At 44.5% G+C, this 24414-nt stretch overlaps 1 protein-coding gene and 1 pseudogene across 4 annotated transcripts; both read left to right on the top strand.

Moving 5' to 3' along the window:
* The first annotated feature begins 1452 nt into the window (after nucleotides 1–1452).
* On the top strand, nucleotides 1453–10342 carry LOC130830853 (DNA replication complex GINS protein PSF1-like; annotated as a pseudogene).
* A 6267-nt stretch (nucleotides 10343–16609) lies between these two features.
* On the top strand, nucleotides 16610–24009 carry LOC130832029 (class I histocompatibility antigen, Gogo-C*0203 alpha chain-like). 4 transcript variants are annotated; one of them, XM_057700566.1, is made up of 8 exons: nucleotides 16610–16728; nucleotides 17046–17315; nucleotides 17546–17821; nucleotides 18495–18770; nucleotides 18890–19000; nucleotides 19434–19466; nucleotides 19613–19661; nucleotides 20764–24009. In XM_057700566.1, exons 1-7 carry the CDS (start codon nucleotides 16656–16658, stop codon nucleotides 19657–19659), a joined length of 1086 nt encoding a protein of 361 aa, XP_057556549.1. In that variant the 5' UTR covers nucleotides 16610–16655; the 3' UTR covers nucleotides 19660–19661; nucleotides 20764–24009. The 4 variants fall into 4 exon arrangements, 3 of the variants coding, with proteins under 3 accessions (XP_057556549.1, XP_057556550.1, XP_057556551.1); XR_009048172.1 differs by having other exon boundaries at nucleotides 16632–16728; nucleotides 18495–18885; nucleotides 18920–19000; nucleotides 19329–19466; XM_057700567.1 differs by lacking the exon at nucleotides 18890–19000 and having other exon boundaries at nucleotides 16632–16728.
* The last annotated feature ends 405 nt before the right edge of the window (nucleotides 24010–24414 follow it).

Genomic DNA, 24414 nt, shown 5'->3' on the forward strand with positions numbered 1-24414 from the left:
CGCAAAGGGAAAGAAGAGGCAGGATGCTGGGGTCATGGCTCTCAGGGTTGAGGAGGAGGGGGTTGCCCTCTAGGCTCCAAAGGTTGGGTGATGTGAAACCCTTGGCATCCTTGGGTATGATGTTAGGACACCCGAGGCCTGGAGGCCTGCGGAAAGAGGAGGGTGAACACTTTTTGGTTACTGGGAAAATGTTTTACAGAAGCCTGGACCCAAACTCATCACTGATCTCTCTGTAGCCCACTGTAGTCTCCAGACTTCACCCCACATCTTGCCCTCTGAGCTCCAGCAATGACCTCTATGATGGAACCCCCAGGGCCACTCTTCTGGGAGCAGTGACTCCTGCTGTCTTAGCAAGTAAAAAGACCAAGTCCAGGTAGCTGAAGGCTGTGAACTGGGATGGATTCAGACACAGCTGTGAAATCACAGTGCAGAAAGGGCAAATCTGGAAACCCTGGAGTCAGGATCAAGGTCCAGCCCCTTCAGAACAACACGGGCCTTCCTCTCCCCTTCTTCCAGTTCCCTGATTCTCCCTGCCACCCCAGCATAAGGGGGTCTTACTCTGGAAGAGGGAATCTCCTTAATCACCTGCCCTCTCTCCTCCTCTCTTCCCTTTCTTCCATTTGTATTTGAATTAAACTATACCTGGAAGTATGCGAAAATGCCTAAACTTAAATATAGTTTACCAACCAATCATAGAGCTAACTTCTGTGTTATTACCACCCAGGTGAAAAACAGAGCCTCTACCAGCACCCAGGCCAGAAGCCCCTGTGTCTCTCCCCACACAGACTCCATTCTCCCTGAACACGTGTCCACTAAACTGACTTTCCCCTTGCCTCTCTCCTCTCTGGTTCCTCCCCCTCCACTCCTGTTGGCCTCCATCCACTAATGTCACTGTTTCCTCCCTCCCCTCGCTTCTCAAGGAGTTTCCCCATCTTCATAGGCCATTACCCTGGGATCTCCTCCTCCCCCTCCTCCACCCCATCCTAGGGATGGAGATTCCAGAGTTGATTTCCTGGAGGAGGAACCTTCATTACTAGAAGCAGCAGCAGGAACAAGTGACAGGGACTTTGGGTTCAAGATCTTAACCCAGGAGACTGAAGACACCCAGTATTTTTGTGGGGTCCACCCTGGACCGAAGAACCAGCTGTTATGGCCCGGAGATGTGATCCTCCCTGAGGCTATAGTTCATGATCATTTAATGGGAAGGAAAACGTCAGCCTGTATTTTGGAAAGCAATCCAGATTCTGAATCTGACACTGAATGGGGATGCTCCCTTGTGTGCACAGCTCTGACGTGCTGCCAGGAACACAGGGATACCCTGGGGAGGAGGCCAAGAGGGATCTCCTGTCTTCTGTCCTCAGCCAGCCCTGTGGCCGCACAGGAGCGCCACCACTCTGCTCTCTCCTATTCAGCACAGCCTGGGGAGAGGACGGGCAGTGGTCTGAGTCAGAGATGGCTGACCTGAAGGAAGAACATCAGTGAGGGAAGAAAGTGTCTTCTGAGGAGGGCAGGGGTCGGGCTCAGGGGTGGGGGTAGAAGCTGAAGGAGAGGAGAGCCCTGGAGCCCTGCCGTGTGTCTGAGGTTTCCATCCTTTCACCCCACAACCCTCTCTCCACCCCTTCGTGAAAACAACTGAAAAGTAGATAATTTTTTCTTTCACTCCCTTTTCCTTTGCTGAGACATATATTTTAAATAAACATTTTTATTGTAGAATAGTTTGAGATTTACAGAAAAGGTACCAGGTTAGTACAGGTTTCCTCTGTATCCCATATTCAGTTGCTCTGTGGTTAATATCTTACATCACCATCATACATTTGTTATTGCAGTGAAGCAATATTGATACATTATTACTAAACTCCATACTTAATTGGGTCTCATTACTTTGGGGTGTTTTTTTCTGCTCCAGGATCCCATCCAAGATACCACATGAAGTCCCAATCATGTCTCCTTAAGGCTCATCTGGTTGTGACAGTTTTCAGACATTCCTTATGTTTCACGATCTTGACATTTTTGAGGAATATTTCCCAGGTATGTTGTAAAATGTCTCTCATTTTGAGTGTCATTGACTGGAGTTATGGGTATTTGGGAGGACCACAAACATGATAATGCCATTCTCAACACAACATAGCAAGAGTATATAAATAACACCCACTTGATTGATCATGGATGATGTTAACCTTCACCACCTAAGGTCGTGTCTCCCCAGGTTTCTCTGGTGTGAAGTTCTTTTTCACTTTGTCCCTTTCCATACTGTAGTCTTTGGAAGGAAATCACCATGCCTAGCCCACACTTAAGGGGTGTTGTGCTGTGAACATTTGCGTGCAAGTCTTTATGCAAACATAAGTCTTCAGATGAGCTGGGTAAATACCTAGAAGAGTGATCAGTAGGTTTTATGCTAAGTCTATGTTTAGCTTTATAAGAAATTGCCCAATATCTTCCATAGTGGCTATGCTGGTTTTTTCTTTTTTTTAAGTTCTTTTAGTTAGTTAGTTAGTTAGTTAGTTAGTTAGTTAGTTAGTTAGATAGTTAGTTAGTTATTGGCTGCATTGGGTCTTTGTTGCTGTGCACAGGCTTTACTTTAGCTGTTGCAAGCAGGGGCTACTCTTCCTTGCAGTGCACAGGCTTCTCAGTGCAGTGGCTTCTCTTGTTGTGGAGCACGGGCTCTAGGCACTTGGGCTTCAGTAGTTGCAGCACGTGGGCTTAGTAGTTGTGGCTCACAGGCTCTAGAGTGCAGGCTCAGTAGGTGTGGAGCAAGGGCTTAGTTGCTCCGAAGCATGTAGGATCTTCCCTGACCTGGGATCAAACCCATGTCCCCTGCATTGGCAGGCAGATTCTTAACCACTGAGCCATCAGGGAAGTCCCATGGCTCTGCTGTTTTATATTCCTACCGCAGTGAAGGAGGGGTTTTGTTGCTCCACATCCTGGTCAGCACTTGGTATTACCAGTTTTTAGATTTAGCCCATTCTAATAGGTATGTAATGGTATATCATTATGTTCATTTGCATTTCCCTAACAATATATGATGAGCATCTTTTAATATCCTTATTTGCCATTTTTTTGGTATAGCTTCTTTGGTGAGACATTTGTTCAGACTTTTACTCATTTTTTGAGTTATTTGTTTTCTTACTCTTAAGTTTTAAGGGTTCTATGTATATTCTATGAGTAAAACAAATCCTTTATCAGATATGTGATTTGTAGATATTTTCCCCTAGTCTGTAGACTGAGCCCTTTTACGGAGATAACAGGATACATTAATACATAGACATATTTTTCTGGGAAGAGAAATGAGAATTTGCTAACTGGGATGGTTTCTGGATAGAGGACTTGGATGACTGGGGGACGAGGAGGATAATGTGACATTTATTTTTGGACATTCTTGAGTATCTTTTGAATTCTCGTGTGTGCATGAATGTTTTCAAAAAATAAATTACACTAAAATCCTTATACTTGTAAAACACTTGACATATCTTCAGAATATACGTTAGGACACAGATTCTGCCCCTTTACTCTAGGATCAATTATCTTTTCACTGAACTATTTTGCCTTAGAAGTTCAGTTTCTGAAAAGAAAGTGGGCTACACTGTATGGACAAATCTTCCTACTGAAAATATCTAAAAATTCCATGTAAGATACAAAAGCTATCTTCTTAAAAGCATCAAAGAGGTGACAAGGTCCTACTCAATGGCCTCCACAGAGAACTTGGTCCTGAGAAAAGGAGAAAAGGCTGTGTGGGTTCACTGCCCGGAGCCCAGCCTGGAGCCCAGCACGTCCAGCTCTGTGCCCCCAGCTCTTCACTTTCTTCCCACCTGCCTTCCTTTTCAGAAATTTAAACAGAGATTTTATACTCTGATTATATATACAATATATATGTACAATTTACTATATGATATAATGTATAGTCACTGAAGAAAAATTATCAAATGTTAAAAATGAAAAACGACAATGTAAAAAGAACTCTAATCCTCACACTTGGAGATATTTTGTTGTGTTTTCTCATAATCTATTATACATCCTCCTGCTGCTGCCCAAGTGCTGGAACATTCTCTCTCCAAACTGATGAGCACAGACCTCAGTGGCCCCCACTCTGCGCTCTCTAGATACCATTTCCTGAATCAGTTCACTCTCACCCATCACTTCATCCTCCCTCCTCTATTCCCTCCACTCCCTCCCCCCTCCCCCCTCTAAAGTGATGAGCTTGTTTCTTTTTTTCCTTCAGAGAAAGCAAGGACTCAGGTAAGAATTGCATCATCAGCCCCGCACAGCCCACATCTGCGCCTATGCTCTCACTTTCCCACCAGGGATGACAGATGGTCCCCTCCTGTCTAAGGCCACTCTTCCACTTGGGCACTGGATTGGACCCCTCTTTCCCTGCATCATCACTTTCCCACTCTCTACTGGCTCTTTCTTTCCTGCATACAAAGATGCTGTAATATTGCCCATTTTTAAAAAATGAAACTAAATAAACCATAACTGAATCCTCCCATAAAAATCCACCACTCAATCCCCTATATCCCTCCAACTACTGCCCCATTTCTATGACTCTCCTCACCCAGAGTGTTGCCTTTTTATTTTTACCAAATAGATACATGCATATAGCTTCAAAAGTCCAATACTTCTACAAGGTTCATTATGAAGACAGATGTCCCCCCATCCCCTGCTGTCACCTGAATCTCAAAGACAAGCTGTTTTAGTTCTTTTAGCTGATTCTCTGTTACTGCTAAGCCTCTAGATAGAACCTATAATACTCCTTTGTTTTTAAGTTTTAGTGAATTGGCTCTTATATTCCCTCATCCTCCCAATATAATTACTTTATCATTTTGATTAGCTCACTGTGCAGTAACTGCATTATTATGAGCAGGTAAACACTAGTCACAAGTGAGCATTTAGCAATTATGATTACTTTTTCTTTTTTGAATCAATCTTTTATTTTCCCTGAAGTTAATAAATATCTTATTTCTTCATTTGCTTAGTTTCTACTATACTCATACTAAATCTTTCCCAAACTCTCCTCCCCCAATCTAAATTTTTATATTTCAGCACATCTGGTTTCTACCAACGTCATCTTTGTGACCACACCTGCCCCAAAGCTGTCAGTCTTGCCATGTGTGGATTGATTCCCTGCACAACTGGGGCGGGCTGACAGCCCAGATCTCCTTCACCTCATCCTGGACATCCCTTTGCCTCTTTTGTTCTGGTTCCCCTGTGGCCTGAATCCCATATGTTCCTCTTTTTTTTGGTTTTCTAGCATCTCTCCCCACTTTGGCAGGTAGTATCCCAAGGAAGGACACATGCAAAGTAAAACACTGAAGCTCTAAATATCTGAAATGCCTTAGGCTACCCTCCCTCCTACTCTATATCTTCACTTGATATAGAACTCTGTGCTGGAAGTATTTTTTCCTTCGAAATAGGAAGGTTTTGCTTCAATGTCTTCTAACCTCCAGGCTTGTGTTTGTTGCTCTTGAAGTTTTCAAGGTCTCTTCATTTCCACTCTCTTTCTGGAATTTCATTGTGATGTGTTTTGGGATGAGTCTGTTTTCATCCACTGCAGCAAGGATTTGGTTACGACATTAAAGATGTAAGTTTTTGTCTGTAAACTCTGAGAAATTTTCTTGAAATTTTTAAAACTCATTTCCAACGCAGCATTCATTTTTAAACATGTACGATTAATTTGTTGGAATCTCTTGGTTGATAGACTAATATTCTTTTTTTATAATATAAAATTTCTCAGATTTCTCTGTTTTTAAGAATTGGGTATTTTATTCTATTTTTTAAGTATTTATTTATTTATTTGGTTGTGCCAGGTCTTAGTTGCAGCAGGCAGGCTCCTTAGCTGTGGCTCGCCGGCTCCTTAGTTGCAGCACATGGGCTCTTTAGTTGCAGCAGGTAGGCTCCTTAGTGACGGTTCCAGGGCTCATGAGTCATGGCTTGCCAGCTCCTTAGTGTGGCATGCGAATTCTAAGTGGCTGCACGCGTGTGAGATATAGTTCCCTGACCAGGGATCGAACCTGGGTCCCATACAGTGGGAATGCAAAGTCTTATCCACTGCACCACCAGGGAAGTCCCAAGACTAACATTCTTATAGATTTTGTCTCCTCCTTGCCATTACTCTTCCATTTATACTACTTACTGGAGTATGACTTTAATCTTCTAATTCATCTATTGAATTATTCATTTCCATAATCATATTTTTAATTTCCAAGAGTTCTTTCTTTTTCTATGATTATATATAATTGTTTATAATTCTGGTTTTGTTTCATATGCCATATATTTTTATATATGTTTATATGTCTTTCAGATATTATTGATAATAGGTAGGGGACATATCAGGGCTCCTAGTTACCTGCTTTCATAATATCATGAATTTTTCCTCACAGCACTTAGCTCAGTAGCGATTTGCACTTCTCTTTGGTGTGTCTGCTAAATATCCATCTCCCTCACAACAGTGCCTGTCTCCCATCACCAGGGTCTTCTTTTCCTCTTCATTCTACTTCCAGTGTCTCCAGATTCGATTCAAGATGGCCTTGAAATATATGCTCCTTAACCTGTCTGCGTCTCCCTCTCTCTGTCTTTACAAAGGGATCACACATTGGGTGCCTCATGGATTTGCTCTGTGTAAAAACACGTGGCGTTATTGAGATATATTAAGTGTTCCTCTGTTCACAGTTACCATCATTATAGTGATTATAGCATTTAAACAAATTCCATTCTTTTGCTTTTATAAGCCAAAATTCAAGAAATTTCTTTGGGGAATTCTCTGGTGATCCAGTGGCTTTCACTGCCGTGGGCACGGGTTCAACCCCTCAACAGGGAATTAAGATCCCACAAGCTGACCCGGCAAAAAAAGACAAAACAAACAAACAAACAAACAAAATGCACTCTGCTTATTGGAGAATATAAACTGAAGTAGACAGAAGCAGGACCACATAACAGAACATCACAGAAGAAGTTGAAAGATGTCATTTATTAGTCACTCGTTCATCCAACCAAATTCCAGTGCCTACAATGCACCAGATCAAGTTCTGGTCTAGGACTCTACGCTGCCACTGCCAGGGGCCTGGGTTCAATCCCTGGTCTGGAAGCTAAGATCCCAAAGGCCTTGAGGCATGACCAAAGAGAGAGAAGAAAGAAAGAGAGAAAGAGAGAAAGAAAGGAAGAAAGGAAGAAAGAAGGAAGGAATGAAGGGAGGAAGGGAGGAAGGGAGGGAGGAAGGAAGGGAGGAAGGCAGAAAGGAAGAAAGAAAGAAAGAAAGGAAGGAAGGAAGGAAGGAAGGAAGGAAGGAAGGAAGAAAGAAAGAAAGAAAGAAAGAAAGAAAGAAAGAAAGAAAGAAAGAAAGAAAGAAAGAGAAAGAAAGGGAAAGGAATTTCGTTGAACATATATTTTAGAGAACATGTGTGATTATCTAATTAGGATAATTTTCTAAAAGTGAAATTTCTGGGTCAAAATGTAAGCACACTGAAATTATTGAGATATTTTCAAAAGGGCCCATTAGAAATTTTGTACCAGTGTTCAATCCCATCAATCTTTATGACAGTATATTCTTCCTACCCTCTGCTTGATTCTCTCACCACTTGCTTTCATCTTTGCCAAATTGACAGATTTTAATTTTTACTCCCATTTTTTATTCCACATTCTCATTTTTGTTCACATTTATTTATTACTAATATATTTGACATTTGCATTTCTTCTTTTCCAAATTGTTTCCTAACATTCTTTAATTATTTTTTGTTTGGGATGTAGTTACTTTAAAATATTAAATTCAGGAAGGACAAACCAACCCCAACATCAGGAACTGGTCTGACACTTACATTAGGCCTCAGAAGCTGGGCTGGTGCTCACATGGCCGTGTTATCCTCCTATTGGACGTGTCATCTCACAGAACATCCACATCAGACAAGGACACCTGAGACCATGACACAGTGAGACAAAACAAGCCCACGACATCATTCTGTTCAAGCACAGACCAAACAAGGCAGCACTGTGCCCCTCACAATGTACCAAACCTCTCCCTATGCTGATAAGAGTGATTCCTGCTTCTTTCCAGTCACAGCCGTATCCTCGCTCTAGTCTGCCCTCCCTACAGGGAAGAGTCATTGAGATGCCCAGTCATAGAATGGCCCCCACTTCCTGACAACACCCAAACTAGACTGAGCCCCTCCTCCACAGACCCTCCTCCAAATAACCCAACCAAAGCCCAAATCTTATATATGTTCTAACACCTTCACACCTAGACGCCCTATGGTCCCTGATGTGTACATTCTCCCTCGCTGCAACCAGTAAATCCGACGTGTTCATCCACAGTGCTCCTGGTGGTCTTTGGCTGAAGAACATTGATACGTCGCCCTTCTGTCAAAAAATTTTATGTGTCTTTGGTGAATATGGGCATGTGTTTTTGTCTTTGTGTGTTTGTGGTCGACATAGAGAAGTTTTCCATTTTTCTTTATGGTTTTTCATCTTTGGATCATGCTTAGACAATTCTTCGTTCCACAACTGTAAAAATGGCATGGGTGTTTTCATTTAGGTAGAGACCATGAGGACAGAAGAGTCCAGGGTGAAGGAAAACAGAATTGTTTGAATCTGGGGGAAAGAATGGGGAGGAGCCATAGGTAAAGAATTCCAAGCTGGTGGAGTCTACGGGTCACATTTTCTGTTCTACAATTTCACAAGTATATCTACCAAGCCTGTAAGGTAATTTTTTTAAATTAATTAATTTACGGAACTTCCTAGGTGGCTCACTGCTTAAGAATCTGCCTGCCAATGCCAGGGACACAGGTTCGAGCCCTGGTCCGGGAAGATCCCACATGCGGCAGAGCAACTAAGCCCGTGCGCCACAACTACTGAGCCTGCACTCTGGAGCCTGTGAGCCACAACTACTGAGCCCACTCACCTAGAGCCCACGCTCCGCAAAAAGAGAAGCTACTGCAATGAGAAGCCTGCGCACCGCAACAAAGAGTAGCCCCGCTCACTGCAACTACAGAAAACCTGTGTGCAGAAATGAAGACCCAACACAGCCAATAAAAAAAAAAAATCTAATAAATAAATTTAAAAAAATTAATTAATTTACTTATTTATTGGCTATGTTGGGTCTTCATTGCTGCTCGCAGGCTTTCTGTAGTTGCCAGCCGGGGCTACTCTTCATTGTCCTTCAGGGGCTTCTCTTGTTGCAGAGCACAGGCTCTAGGCACATGGGCTTTAGTAGTTGTGGCCCAAGGGCTCAATAGTTGCCTCTCACAGGCTCTAGAACTCATTCTCAATAGTTGTGCTGCTAGGGCTTAGTTGCTTCGAGGCATACGGGATCTTCCCGGACCAGGGCTCAAACCCGTGTCCCCTGCATTGGCAGGCAGATTCTTAACCACTGCACCACCAGGGAAGTCCCCATAATTTTTAAAAAATATTTATATATTTATTTATTTTGGCTGCGCTGTGTCTTAGTTGCCGCATACGGGATCTTCATCATGACATGCAGCATCTAGTTACCCAGCCAGGGGTCAAACCCCGGCCGCCTGCCTTGGGAGTGCGGAGTCTTACCCACTGGACCACCAGGGAAGTCCCTATAAGGTAACTGATATATAACGTATTCAATAAATACTCAGGCCTGCGTTAACAAGTGAAGACTTATATGCCTGCTTATGTTTACCAGTTAATGAAAACAGCACCGGCCACGCCATCAGGAGCCGTAGGAGCCGGGGCCATGGGGCCCAGAGCGGCGGCAGTTTGCCTGAGAGACTGTGGTCTGCAAGGGCCCGCACCTCCACCGTGTTCTGCGAGAAGGCGATCGAGCTGGTCCGCGAGCTGCATTGCGCGGCCGAGCGAAGGCAACCGGCCTTCAATGACGATGGACTCAGGCAAGTTCTGGAGGAGATGAAAGCTTTATAGGAACAAAACCAATCTGATATGAATGAAGGGAAGTCAGGTGGACTAAGTGATTTCGTATCAACCATCAAATTTTAACACTGTTCTCTGTTAAGAAATCAGTGCTGCACTGTAGCATACCTGTAAGACCGATTGCTTCAGATTAGAGCACTCACGTGGGAATATGGCAGTGTCTTGCCAAGTGCTTTATGATTTCACATGTCTGCTGAAGAAAAGGAGTGTTTCAATCATTACAAAAAGTTGCCTGCAACCTACATGAGGTCATTGGGAGGAGATGAAGGTTTGGACATCACGCAGGATGTGAAACCTCCAAAAAGCCTATACATAGAAGTGCGGTGCCTAAAAGACTATGGAGACTTTGAAGTTGATGATGATACTTCAGTCCTATTAAAAAAAAAATAGCCAGCACTTTCTACCTCGGTGGAAGTGCTAGCAGCTGATTAGAAGCGTTCCGGAGCATGTGATGTCGTGACCCAATGGCTGCCAAGGCCCCCGCCCCACCATGCAAGGCTGGACCCAACCAAAGACACTTCTCCACCTCCTCCACCTCCCCCAGGCCCACCACTTTTTGGTTTCAAAATTAAGACTTTCTTTAACCAGGAATGCTTGGCAGAAGAGTATGGTTGGTTTTTTTCTCTTTCATTTGAACCTTAATTTTTCTTTTATTTAATTTCCAAATATAATTCTATAACCTTCCATTGTAAACATATTTTTGAATCTGTGTTGTATGCTTGCATTTTGAAGCATCAGTTCTCAATAGAGGGTCTGAATTCTTGCCATACAGAGACTCCACATATCCAAACTGCTGTCCAAGGGAAGTCCAAGATCAAGGCTCTAGCAGAGTCTGTGCCTGAATAGAGGGCTTCCTGATTCATACACCACCATCTTCTCATTCTGTCCTCACAAGGTGGCAGTGGTTTATTTTTCTGTTATACAGGATTTTCCCCTTTGTGTGGTAAGTTGAATCTGTAATCAACATTCCTACAATTCCCAAAATACTATAGTGTTTTTGTTTAATGAAAGTAAACATTTATCATATTACACTTTAATCTCTTTTAAACAATGAGGAAGAGTTTCACCTGGCTGTATGGGGAGACAGTAGGTCCCGGTGCATCTTGTGTTGTTGCTGGAAGTATGCATTGTGCAAGCCAAGGAGCTGAATTTCTGCAGTTCCTGTTTCCAAATCACATGGGCAGGTAGAGCTAATGGTCTATAAATTTGTCAGTGTATTTGATGTTTAGTAACATATTAACTTACCACCTGGCTATTTAGGAAGAAAGGAAGGACACAGTGGATTTTGCCCATTCCCAGCAGTGGTGGCTGGTCTGGCTCATGCCTGTCTGCAAGATTGTGGGGTGAGCACCAGGATCTGCACTTTAGAAAGGGAAACTGAAATTGGGGCTAGGAAAGGAGCTTTATGCAGTTTCCCCCCAAGAGTCACAGTGACCAGAAAGTCACATGAAGAGCTGGTCAACTAAGTGGAGGGCAGTTTCTATTGCCCAATAAACTGAAAATGGTAGGCACTGGAGAGGCACAGAGTGGGCTTGCCTAGGGGTTGGTGGCCTTTCCCCACAGGTCCCCTCCATGACCAGCCCAGTAATCTCAGAGGCATTCAAATTTAAAGTCCAAATAAACTCAGTACCTGGCACACCCTGTGCAGTTTATTTCTTAAACAGGAATGTTTCTGGCCAAAATTATACTCAAGAAATCAACCTATAGAGAGGCTCTACCTAAGCTGTGGATCTGCATATTTTCACAACACATGTACTTAGGTCAGTAGGCAGCCTCTGGCAGATTTGTTTTTTGTTTGTTTTTGCTTTTTTTAAATGGGCGTGCAGCGTGGCTTGCGGAATCTTAGTTTCCTGACCAGGGATTGAACCCACGCCCTTGGTAGTGAAAGCATAGAGTCCTAACCACTGTACTGCCAGGGAATTCCTTCATTTTTAAAAATGATTCCTCCCATAGGTTCATAGCCAGATCAGATTTTCATCTGAATCTCTGCCAACAAACAATAAGGAGAATGTCCCTAGTGAGTGGGATGGATGATGTTTTAATTGTAGGTCAGTGGTCACTTCCTTCCCTTGCATTCTGCTCTTCTAAGAATATGGAACCATGTGCAGGTGATCCTAGAGTTCATGTGGGTCAGCCGTGAGGATAAACAGCAGTGAAGACCACTACCCTGTCTCCAGCCCAGCATCATTCCTGTACGTAAATTATATGATGTAATTTTCTGTCGAATTCCCAAAATAAAATAATAAATATATTCCTTATTTGAAGTGCATGTATACTAGTCGAAAAGTTAAAATTTTGTAGGTTTTACTGGTTTATGTTGACTGGTTCTCTAGAATAGTGGCTAGAATTTTAAAATATGTGTTTTTTTCTTATTATAGAGGTAATATATACAGTTAAAAAGACAAAAAAAATACAATGTAGAAAATGAAAGTAAGTTCCCCCTTTACCTACTAAATACCACTATCCAGTGTGTCTACTGTTAACTGGTTACAGAGGTAAGTGCAATCCCATTTCTTTTTAGTATTTTCCCACTTACTTTCTAGTTTTTGTTCCTAATGTGAATGGAATCTTCTTTTGTATTATATTTTCAAATTGGTTTTGGCTGATACATATAAAAAAGCTATAAATTATGATGATTTGGCCACATTCCTGTATGAACTCATTTCTTTTTCATATCAATTTTGTTGTCTAGAACTTTCAGGAAAATGTTGACTGCTGCTGGTAATAGCTGAGAACTTATCTTTTTCCTGACTTGACTGGAATGCCACTGTCTTCTCAATCTCCCTGTCCCATGCTTCTCCAGGAAAACTACCAAAACTCCCTCAGTGCAACTTGCAACCTCAAAATAAATTCCATACTGTAATAAAACAAAACAGTGGTAATTAACAAACATGATTTTTCCAAGTGCACTTTGGCAACTTGAGTGATGATCATAGATGGTTTCTCACTTAACTCCCTAAAGTTATGAGTTATATATATAGAATTTTATTGTTGAACTATCTTCCATTCCATCTCAACATTCTTCTTGGTCATGGTGTGTTAACCATTCAGTGAACTGCAAGATTTCATTTGCTGTTATTTTATTGTGGAATTTTGCAACTGTGAGTGATGCTGGTTTATAGTGTTTGGGAAGAGGGGAACCTCTGTGTGTTCACCTATGTGTCTATGCTTTGTCAGTGTTTTCAGTTATCTGTTCTATGAAACAGCCATCTGAACACAGTGGCTTTAAATGACCCCATTTTATTAGCTCTCCCAGTTCCGTGGGTTGACTGGGCTCAGCTGGGAGGTTCTGCAGATCTTGCCCCTGAGGGACCCCAAGCAGTTGTATTCAGGTGGTGGCCTGGCTGGGATGGCTTGGCCTCTGGTCTCCATGTGGGCCTCTCCCTTGGTTCTCTCTAGGGAGCTGGCTGGGTTTCTCACCTGGCAGCTTAGAACTCCTGCAGGGTTAAGAGGGTGGATGTGGGTGCCGCTAGTTTTCTGAATGGCTAGGCCTGGAACTGGAGTAGTACCATTTCTGCCAAATCCGGTCCAGATTCAGTGAAGAGGCCACGGGAACTACATGAAACAGAACAACGAGAGGCCCCACAGTCAGATGGGGTGTCTGTTTTTAGTGGTGCTTGTTCCTTTATTTCTAATAGAAATGTACCTTTTAAAGTAGCATTAATACCTGTAGAACCATCTCAGTATGAATCTTCTTTGGAGATGTTGATCTTTGATCATTTTTTATTTTCTTTAGTTTATGGTCAAGTTTTCTACTTTTTCTTAAGTAAATTTCAGTTAATCATGTTTTTCTAAATATTGTAATCTATATTTTGAAATGTATTGAGGAATTTTTTTCTTTTCTCTACATATGGTCATTCCTAGCATGTATCTGTCTTCCCTTTTTTGTCTTAGTCATATAACTAAAAAAAGTATCTGTAATGACAATGTATTAATCTTTTAGGATGTAGAGGAGGGAGATGCAAATTTCAGATCTGTTGCTTTTCACAACTGATAGTATTTTAGGATGAGTTGAATTTATTCTATTTTGTAACTTTAGAAAAACTTTCATATAGTACAAAATGTAATAGCGAAGAAGGCAGCCATCTGCAAGTCAAGGACAGAGGCTTCAGGAAAAACAAGCCTGCTAATAGCCTTGATCTTGGATTTCTAGCCTCCAGAATTGTGAGAAAATAAATTTCTTTTGTTTAAGACAAAAAACAAAAAACTATCACCAATATAATATAGACAAGGATTAGCTCTTGTTATGGGCCTTTTTAAACGCTTATGACCTTGATGTGATAAATCATGTTACACTCTTTGGGGTATGCTGTGTTTTAAAGATATGCCTACACCCAACATAAACAAATCCATGATTTCCATATGAAGATAATTTTAATATGCATACACCTATGAGTCACACAGTTGTCCTTTGGGAGAAAGGAAACTGAAAACTAACAATGTAAATATGCATTGTCCAATATGGTAGTTACTAGCCACCTATGGCTATATAAATTTAATTAAATAAAATTAAAACTTCAACTGCTCTGTGCACTAGTGACATTTCATGCGCTTGATAGCCACGTGTAGCTCATGGTTACCACACTGGACAGTGCAGAAACAGAACAATTCCTTCATCACAAACGTTCTATTGGATAGGACTGCTCTTCATGCTTTGTGGGCTTTGAAAGGGCCAATATTATTCTGTTACAGACTATATCAGATTTCTGTCTGGGATATGAAAATTAAGCTGGTGTATAACAAAACCAAACTAGGTAACGAGTAGGTCTGCTTCTTTCAGGCATAAACTGTTCCCCATTCCAAAGGTAAACACCTGTCCCCCTATCTCCTTTCCCAGTCTGAGGATGCTCTCTGGCACCAAATTGCCAAGGGATGAGTTCTCTCCTAGAGGAACCCAGGGGCAAAGCTGTAGCTAAGTCTGGGGGGGCAAGGAGTCCAGCTCAGGGAGAGGGATTCTGAGAAATGAAGAGGAGGCAAAGGTGGGGCCAGTTGGAAGACTTTCTCTGGTTTACTCAGGACAGCAGTTCTCAGAGTGTGGTCTGTGGAACTCTTGAAGTCACTGTGACCCTTTCATACCATGATCACGATCATGTCTTGGATAATGAGGTCAAAACTATTTTCATAACATTTGTTATACATTCTTTGTCTTTTCACTATGTCGGCATTTGCACTGAGGTAAAACTTAACAAGAATGGAGGCTGCAGTAGTAGTTATTCTTCACCATCACCTACTTTCACATTAAAAAAAAAATCAAACTAGTGTCACTTTAAACTGGTTAAAGCATTAAAAATTATTATCTGTACTGGGATTTCCCTGGTGGTGCAGTGGTTAAGAATCTGCCTGCCAATACAAGGGACACGGGTTTGATTCCTGGTCTGGGAAGATCCCACATGCCGCAGAGCAACTAAGCCCGTGCACCACAACTACTGAGCCTGAGTTCTAGAGCCCTCAAGTCACAACTACTGAACCCATGTGCTGCAACTGCTGAAGCCTGAGTGCCCGTGCTCCACAAGAGAAGCTACCACAATGAGAAGCCTATACACTGCAACAAAGAGTAGCCCCCCACTTTCCACAACTAGAGAAAGCCTGAGTGCAGCAATGAAGACCCAACGCAACCCCCCATAAATAAATAAAAAAATTAATTAATTTAAAAAATTATTATCTGTACTAAATCACTATCCTCATTCTGCATTTTAAAAATATCTTAAATGATGTCATCAAATGTACATATAGGCATTTCTGCTACATTCCAAAGTACTATGTCCCAAGGAAAATAATTTTTATGAGCTGAACTAGCCTTTTTTTTTAATGAAATGCTATTTTTACTTGAAGGAAAGAATGACACACAAGTTATGACAATTTAGACTTGGCCATTTGGCAGACATTTTCTTGAAAATGAACATGAGCATCTCCATTCAAGAAAACCAACTGACAGATGACAGCTAACAGTATTGTTGCCTTGATAAAATGTAAGCTCTCCAGAGAAAGTCAGAATTCTGGAAAATTTGTTCCCCATCTCTGTAAGCTTGACAGCTTCTCAGTACTGACAAACTTTTCTCTTGGGATGTGTGGTAGTATTAAAACAAATATGATTTTTTTTAATAGTTTGATTCCAGTGTTGATTTATAGGAATCAACACTGGAAGATCTATATGACTTAGTGAAACACTACATTACTTTAAAAACCCATGCATTACTAAAACATCTATTCAATGTCCAAGATAAGCCTATGGATTTTAATGTAACAAAACAGGAAATATTCAATCATAGTGTTTCAGGCTCCACTTGGTTAAAAAAACAACAACTTTGAGTATCAAAGATGAATATCCACAATTATTTGAAAAGGGTAATAAAAATACTACTTCTACATACTTGTAAGGCTGCATATTTTTCCATATACTTCAACCAAAATAATAATTTAAATGCAGAAGCAAATACGAAAATCCAGCGGTCTTCTAATGAAAGAGACAGCAAAGAGAGTTGCAAAAATGTAAAATGTAAAAGATCCACTCTTCTCACTACCCTGCTTATTTGGAGAAATCGTTATTTCTCATAAAAACATACTACTTCTGTTAACATGTAAAGTGTTATCAGTATGATAGCCCTGCCTGGATTATAATGTCGGGCCCTCCCGCGTGGATTCTTTGACACGGCCCTACTACTCACTCCCAATACGTGTCGGGTTTCTACAGAAGCCAATCACCGCCACCGTGGTTCCTGGTTACAAAGTCTCCGCGGACCCGCCTCCACTCAGATTCTCCCCAGGCCACAAGGATGCGGGTCATCGGGCCCCAAACCCTCCTCCTGCTGCTCTCGGCGGCCCTGGCCCTGACCGAGACCTGGGCGGGTGAGTGCGGGGTCGGGAGGAAACGGCATCCTAGCGGGGAGGAGCGAGGGGACTGCCCCGCGGGGTCGCTGGACCCCTGGGGATAAAGCTTCTCCGCTGTCCCCTGCCCAAACCCGCCCCCTCACCTGGGCCCCGCCCCGTCCTGTCCCTCCCCCGCCTCCCGCCCCCTCCGAAGTCCAGAACCATCTCGGAGCTGCAGCCCCTTTTCCGTCTCACAGGCCCCTCGCCCCCTCCCCCCTCCCGGCCCCACCACCTCGGACCCGGGGCCCCGCGCCGGGAGGAGGGTCGGGCCGGCTCTCACCCCTCCCCGCCCCCAGGCTCCCACTCCCTGAGGTATTTCTACACCGGGGTGTCCCGGCCCGGCCGCGGGGAGCCCCGCTTCATCGCCGTCGGCTACGTGGACGACACGCAGTTCGTGCGGTTCGACAGCGACGCCCCGAATCCGAGGATGGAGCCGCGGGCGCCGTGGGTGCAGCAGGAGGGGCCGGAGTATTGGGATCGAAACACGCAGGGCGTCAAGGACACCGCACAGACTTTCGGAGTGAACCTGAACACCCTGCGCGGCTACTACAACCAGAGCGAGGCCGGTGAGCGACGCGGGCCCGAGTCCCGGTCACGACCCCCATCCCCAGGGACGGGCCGGGGTCGCCCCAACATTGCTGGACCCGCCGGGCCCCCTCACCCAGGAGGATTAGGCGGGTCTTCAGCCGGTTTCATTTTCAGTTTAGGTTGAATCACTGTGGTTGGGCGGGGGCGGGGGCGGGGTTGGCTTCGGGGCGGGGATAGGTGGGCGGGGCTGACCTCGGGGCGGGGCCAGAATCTCACACTCTGCAGTGGATGTACGGCTGCGACGTGGGGCCGGACCGACGGCTCCTCCGCGGGTACGAACAATTCGCCTACGATGGCGCGGATTTCATCGCCCTGAATGAGGACCTGCGCTCCTGGACCGCGGCGGACACGGCGGCTCAGATCACCAAGCGCAAATGGGAGGACTCCGGTGAGGCAGAGCGCGACAGGAACTACCTGAAGGGCACGTGCATGGAGTGGCTCAGCAGACACCCGGAGACCGGGAAGGACACGCTGCAGCGCGCAGGTACGAGGGGCCTCGGGGCCGCCCTGATCTCTACTCGGCTGGAGCTGGTTTCCCACGAGGAGAGGAAAATGGAATCAGTATCAGAATACCGCCCTTCCTTCTGGACGAGAGAGGGAGGAGATCTTCTAGGTTTTTATATCCTGTACTAGAGAGTGACTCGCCCAGATGGCTAGACTTTCTCTAAAGGATAATTAAGGAATCCAGTTTCATGGGGTTGAAAAGGGAGACCATCCCTGAAATAACTGATCAATAATTCCTGTGAGCCTGCGTTGGTGGTATAGTGGTGAGCATAGCTGCCTTCCAATAATTCCTGTGACCTTGACAGCAATATTGTGAACAATGACGTTCTCTCTCAAGGCCTTGTTCTTGGCTTGCAAACATCTTTGGAGGCCTAACTCCAGCGTTTCTGAGTCATTCACTCTCCACCCAGATTAGCACCGGAAGTCTGTGTTTTCTTCCTTTGAGACCTGGAGCTCCTACCCTAGTCTCTCATTCTAGAAATTCCCATGGAATAGGAGATATTCCCAGACCCCTGAGTCCAGGCTGGTGTATGGATTTTGTGCTTCTCCTTCCAAACCATTCTCCTGTCCATTCTCAGAATGGTCACATGATGCTGCTTCAGTGGCCCATGGAGGGAACACAAAGTGTGCATTTTCTGATTCTTCCTCCTCAGACCCTCCAAAGACACATGTGACCCGCTACCCCATCTCTGACCTTGAGGTCACCCTGAGGTGCTGGACCCTGGACTTCTACCCTGCAGAGATCACACTGACCTGGCAACATGACGGGGAGGACCTGACCCAGGACACAGAGCTTGTGGAGACCAGGCCTGCAGGGGATGGATCCTTCCAGAAGTGGGCAGCTGTGGTGGTGCCTTCTGGAGAGGAGCAGAGATACACATGCCATGTGCAGCACGAGGGGCGGCCTGAGCCCATCACCCTGAGATGGGGTAGGAAGGGGGTTGGAGTGTGGAGCTTATAATCAGATAAAGCAGAAGCCCTTCAGGAGAACTTCAGCAAGCCAGCACTGAAGCCTGAGGAAGGCCCTCACCTTCCCTCTCCTCCGCAGAACCTCCTCAGCCCTCCGTCCCCATCACGGGCATCATTGCTGGCCTGGTTCTCTGTGTGGCCACTGGAGCTGTGGTGGCTGGAGCTGTGATCGGGAGAAAGAAGCGCTCTGGTAGGGAAGGGAGGGAGGGATCTGAGCTTTCTTGTCTCACTGTGGGGTTTCAAGCCCAGGTAGAAGTTTGCTCCTCGTGACTGGAAAGCACCCTCCACACACTAGTGGAGTCTGGAGCTGGGTGCTGACCCGTCTCCTCCTGCAAAGTAGATGTGAAAATGAAAACGGATGTTTCACCTGGATAATTCCGGTGATGGGGACCTGATTCCCAGCCTTTGAAGGTCAGAGGGGAAAGTCCCTGCTGAGGACAGACCTCCAGGAGGTCCGTTGGTCCAGTCCCTGCTCATCTCCTTTTTTTACATTTCCTGACCCTGCCCTGGGTCTTCAGTCATAGCTCTGGAAACGTCCCTGGAGTCCAGGACTACGGGGCTCCTCTAGGATCTCATGGCCCTGCCTCCTCCCTGGCCTCCCATGTGACGTTTTCTTCCCACAGGCAGAGAAGGAGGGAGCTACGCTCAGGCTGCTGGTAGGTTTGGGTGGGTGGAGGGTTATCCCTGAGACCCTTGGAATATGTAGATGGGAGCCCATGGGCGGAATCTCACCATCCCGTAATTCCTCCTTTAGTCTCATCTCCTGAGGGCTCTGACGAGGTCCTGTTTTGTTTTATTCCAGGCAGCAACAGTGCCCAGAGCTGTGATGTTACCTTTCACCAGCCCTAAAGGTGAGACCCTGAAGGGCCTGAAGCAGGAGAGGTGTGGGTCAGAAGGTGACATGACTGGGTTATGGGGATTCTCTGAGTGGACATTTGGAACATACAATGGACTGCTTAGAATGTCAAGACTTCTGTGACTGGCTTATATTTGTTCATGATTATTTTCTTCTAAATGTGAGACAGCTGCCTTGCATGGGACTGAGTGATGCAAGAGTTGTTTACACACACCCCCTCCCCTGCATTGTGACTTCAGATTCCCTGACTCTTTTTTCCGCAGCTGCATCTGAATGTGTCTGTGTTCCTATCAGCATAGTGTGAGGAGGTGGGGAAACTGGCCCAGCCCTGCCCACCACCACCCCCTCCCCCCACTGCCCTCTCTTCTCTTCCCTGATGGACCCTCCTGTTCTGTAAGAGGCAGGGCTGGGCCCTTTCTACCTCTGTCTTAACTTCATATGGCACTGAGAAATATTGAAAATAAGAATCTGGATGTGAATGTTTTTTCTAATTCATGTCTTTAGGGTCTATGGGTTAATGAAGAAAAAGATTTCTTAAGTTTGAGACAAGAAACAAATGGAAGCACTGAGAACCTTCCAGAATCCATGTTTGCTGTGCTAAGTCTTTTGTAGGTAGGACTGGAGAGGGATATGAGGAGTCAGTGCTCAGCCCACTGTGGGCTTTGAAGTGGTCACTCTTTGGATGGGTCATCTTCTCAGCTCCTTTGCCCTTCTCCCTTCTGTAGAACCTTGTCCCGTCAGGACCTGTGATCACAGAGACTCACAAGTCACCTGGGCCTTGTCCTGTCTCCGAGCTGTGGGAAGCAAGAACTTCCTGTGGCCGGGTCAGCCTAGATTCTTGCCTCAGTCCAGCCCTCAGCCCTATCTTTTGGATGTTTATGTTTTGCTTCTTTAGTTAGTTTGTTTCATTGTGATTGTTCTTTTCACCTATTGAGTTCTGGTCTCATTCTGCTCTGGGTGTCCCCCGTCTCTGAACGCAGTAGGACTCATTTTGCCTGTCATTGACCCCACAAAGCCCACGGCAGCCCCTGCACACGTGAGTCTCTGGTATCGAGAGGTGACTTTTCTCACTCATCTAGCTCTGGTCCTCCTTCTAGGGCTGTTTCCTGGATTATCCTTTCCATCTTTTCCGAAGAACCAAATTCTGGAAAGGAACAAGGACTAAACCCTGGAAGTCCCGGTGCTGCATGATCTGATCAGACCACACACCTGAGCAGACTGCAGAGTTTTGGCACTACGTGTGGACAGCACAGAGACCAGGGAGTCCTAAACTTTATTCGCATAAGAATCATCGGGACATCTTGATAAGATTCAGAAGGTCTGCAGTAGATTGTGTATTATAACAAGGTTGGTGCTGATGCTGCTGGCTTTCAGACCACACACGTAGCAGCAAGAATGCACGTGGACCAGGATTCCCACGTGGCTGTGCACCAGCCTCACCTGTAGGGCTTGTCGAATAAGCAATTCTTGGGCTCTGTGCCCAGCATTCTGAGGTGGTGGGTCTGGGAGGAGGCCTGAGTATTTTGCAGCAATCCCTACAAGCAGTCCTGCGGTTCAGCCAGATTGGGAACCGCTGAGGTCAGTGATCAGAGAGCGCTCAGGTTGGGGAGGAGCCTTAAATCCACACTTAAACCTTGTTTTTTCCTGGGAAGAAAAGGGCGAGATGTACGCTGGAGGCACATGTTGGTTTCTCTACCCTGGGGTATTTGGCCGGGTGGAAGACAGGAAGTGTTCTTAGCTCGAGATAATGAAAACCTGTGAATCTTTGCTCTCCAAAACTATTCCCTAGATAGATTTCTCACTCATTCCTTGGTGTAAACAATGGAATACAAATTTTTCTAATTGTAACACAAATGAAAATTGTGTGTGTATGTGTGTCTTGTGTACCCTGGGGACTCATCTCATTTCAGGGAAAGCCACAGAACAAGCTTGAGGCTACACAGCCAGGAACAGAATCCACAATCCACCCAAGGTCAAGTCCCACATAGGGGGATTCTGTAATGGCATGAGACATTTGGGGCCTTGGATGGGATGGAGTTTATTTTGCATGTGGGAGAAATGCAAATAATTAGTGTCCAAACGGTAGAGACTGTGGTGGTTTTCAAATGTCCCTGTACTGTATGATACTCGAGAGGCAGAAACAATATCTTCCATAGTGGCTGTGCTATTCTGCATTCCTGTCAGCAAGGAGTGAGTGTTCCTGCCCTTCTGAATGTTTGTGTGCCCTCAAAATTCTTATGTTGAAATCCTAATGCCCAGTGTGGTGGTAGTAGGTGGGGTCTTTGGGAAGTGCTTAAGTCATGAGAGTGGAGCCGTGATGAATGGGATGAGTGCCTACAACCCTGTTCCCAGTCCCCAAGGTGTGGGTTTTTTCCACACCACCTAGCACTTCTCTGATACCAGCAGGGGTTCTTACAATTCAATTCAATTCTGACACTATCTACACTATCTACCTGGAGATCACATCAGATCACACGGGTTAAAGATTCAGTCTCACAAGAAGAGCCACCCCTCCCAATTTTAGATGCCAATCGCAAATACAGGTTGTCACCTGTGATTCTGACTGATGGGCTGTGAATCAGTCGTTCCCAGGACCCCTCCTGATTTGCTAGAGGCTCACAGAACTCATTTTACTTAATGTTTGTCAGTTTATTATAAAAGGATATGATAAGGGATACAGATGCACAGTGGTTAAGAATCTGCCTACCAATGCAGGGGACATGGGTTCGAGCCCTGGTCTAGGAAGATCCCACATGCTGTGGAGCAGCTAAGCCTGTGAGCCACAACTGCTGAAGCCCCCGCACCTAGAGCCCGTGCTCTGCAGCAAGAGAAGCCACCACAATGAGAAGCCCACGCACTGCAATGAAGAGTAGCCCCTGCTCACCACAACTAGAGGAAGCCCGCTTGCGTCAACAAAAACCCAATGCAGCCAATAAAATTTAAAAAAAAAAAGGATACAGATGAGCTTCCAGATGGAAGAGATGCAGGGGGGCAAAGTATGTGGGGATGGGCACCAAGCTTCCATGTCCTCTCTGAATGCACCCCTTTCCCAGCACCTCCACATGTTCACCAACCTGAAGACCCTCCAAACCCCATCCTTTTGGGTTTTTATGGAGGCTTTATTACATAGGCATAATTGATTAAGTCATTGGCCATTGGCAACTGATTCCACCTCCAGCCCCTTTCCCCTGCACAGAGGTCACGGGGGTGAGACTGAAAATGACAACCCTCTAATCATGGTAGTTTCCTCTGGTGACCAGCCCTCATCCTTAGGTTAGCTAGGGACTTTCCAAAAGTCACTTCATTAACACAACAAGACACCTTATTGCTCTCATCACTTAGGAAATTCCAAAGGTTTTTGTAGCTCTATGCCAGGAAAGGGGAAAAAGACCAAATATACACTTCTTATTATAAATCACAATATCACAGTGCCTCACGTAGAGATCCCTAGCCCTTTATATTGTGTGAGGACATAGCCAGAAGGTGGCAGCTATGAACCAGGAAGAGGGTCCTTACCCAACCTTGCTGGTGCAGTGATCTTGGCCATCCTGGCCTCCAGAACTATGAGCAATAACTTTCTGTTATTTATAAACTATGGCTGATGCTATTTTGTTACAGCAGCCCTAACAGAACTGTAGTTCCTGTTGCTCCACATCCTCACCAGTACTTGGTAATATCAGTTTTTATTTTAACTAATCTAATAGATGTGTAGTGGCATACTATTTTTTTATTTGCATTTCCCTAATGACATATGATATTGAGCACCTTCTCATATGCTTTTTCATATACCACCTGTATTGTCTTCAGTTATGTGTTATCTGTTTTCTTATTGTTGAGTTTTAAGGGTTCTTTGTATATTTTAGATACGTCTTTTATCAGATACGTGATTTGCAAATATTTTCTCCAAGTCTGTGGCCTGAACTCTTTTACTGACAAAACAGCATATACTAATGACTAAATATAAGCATAGATTTGTATTTTAGAAAAAAAATACTAGTATTTTTCTGGAAAGAGAAATGAGAAATTGCTAACTGTGATTTCTGGGCAGATGGCCTTGGGTGACTGAGGGATGGCAGTTGGAGAGATGTGACGTGTGTGCGTGTGTGCGTGTGTGTGTGTGTGTGTGTGTGTTTATCTATACATCTATATCTATATAGATATATGCCCCTCAGCATTTTAAATTTTCTTGTGTGTGTATCAAAGAATGCTTTCAAAACTAAATTACATTAAAATCCTTTAAACTTGTAAAACACTTGACAGATCATGTCCAAATCATGTGTTAAAACTCATAATCTGATCCTCTATTCTAGAACCAATGATTTATTTTTGAGTTTTTTTTTTTTTTAAAGCAGTAGTAGCTTCACATCAAAATTGAGAGGAAGGTACAGAGATTTCCTGTTTACCACTCCCCCACCAACGTATAACATCCCCACAGAGTGGTACATTTGTTGTAATCGATGAACCCACATTGACACATCATGATCACTGCACACCCACAGTTTACCTTGTTTACCTTAGGGTTCGCTCTTGGTGGTGTACATTCTATGAGTTTGAACAAATGTATAATAGAGGTATCCATCATTATAATATATGGAGTATTTTTACTGCTCCAAAAATCCTCTGTGCTCCTCCTATTCCTTCCTCCCCTCCTCCTAATCCCTGGCAAACACTGAACTCTTTACTGTCTCCATAGTTTTGCCTTTTCCAGGATGTCATATGGTTGGATTCATGCAGTATGTAGCCTTTTC

The sequence above is a fragment of the Hippopotamus amphibius genome, chromosome 11 (assembly GCF_030028045.1).
Source record: "Hippopotamus amphibius kiboko isolate mHipAmp2 chromosome 11, mHipAmp2.hap2, whole genome shotgun sequence".
NCBI lineage: Eukaryota > Metazoa > Chordata > Mammalia > Artiodactyla > Hippopotamidae > Hippopotamus > Hippopotamus amphibius.

Excerpts from the sequence above, each read along its gene's own strand:
- LOC130832029 (XM_057700566.1), top strand. The coding sequence starts at position 16,656 with ATGCGGGTCATCGGGCCCCAAACCCTCCTCCTGCTGCTCTCGGCGGCC. Across the intron at positions 16,729-17,045 it reads CCTGACCGAGACCTGGGCGG|GCTCCCACTCCCTGAGGTAT; the intron begins GTGAGTGCGGGG and ends CCCCGCCCCCAG. Across the intron at positions 19,467-19,612 it reads GAGCTACGCTCAGGCTGCTG|GCAGCAACAGTGCCCAGAGC; the intron begins GTAGGTTTGGGT and ends GTTTTATTCCAG.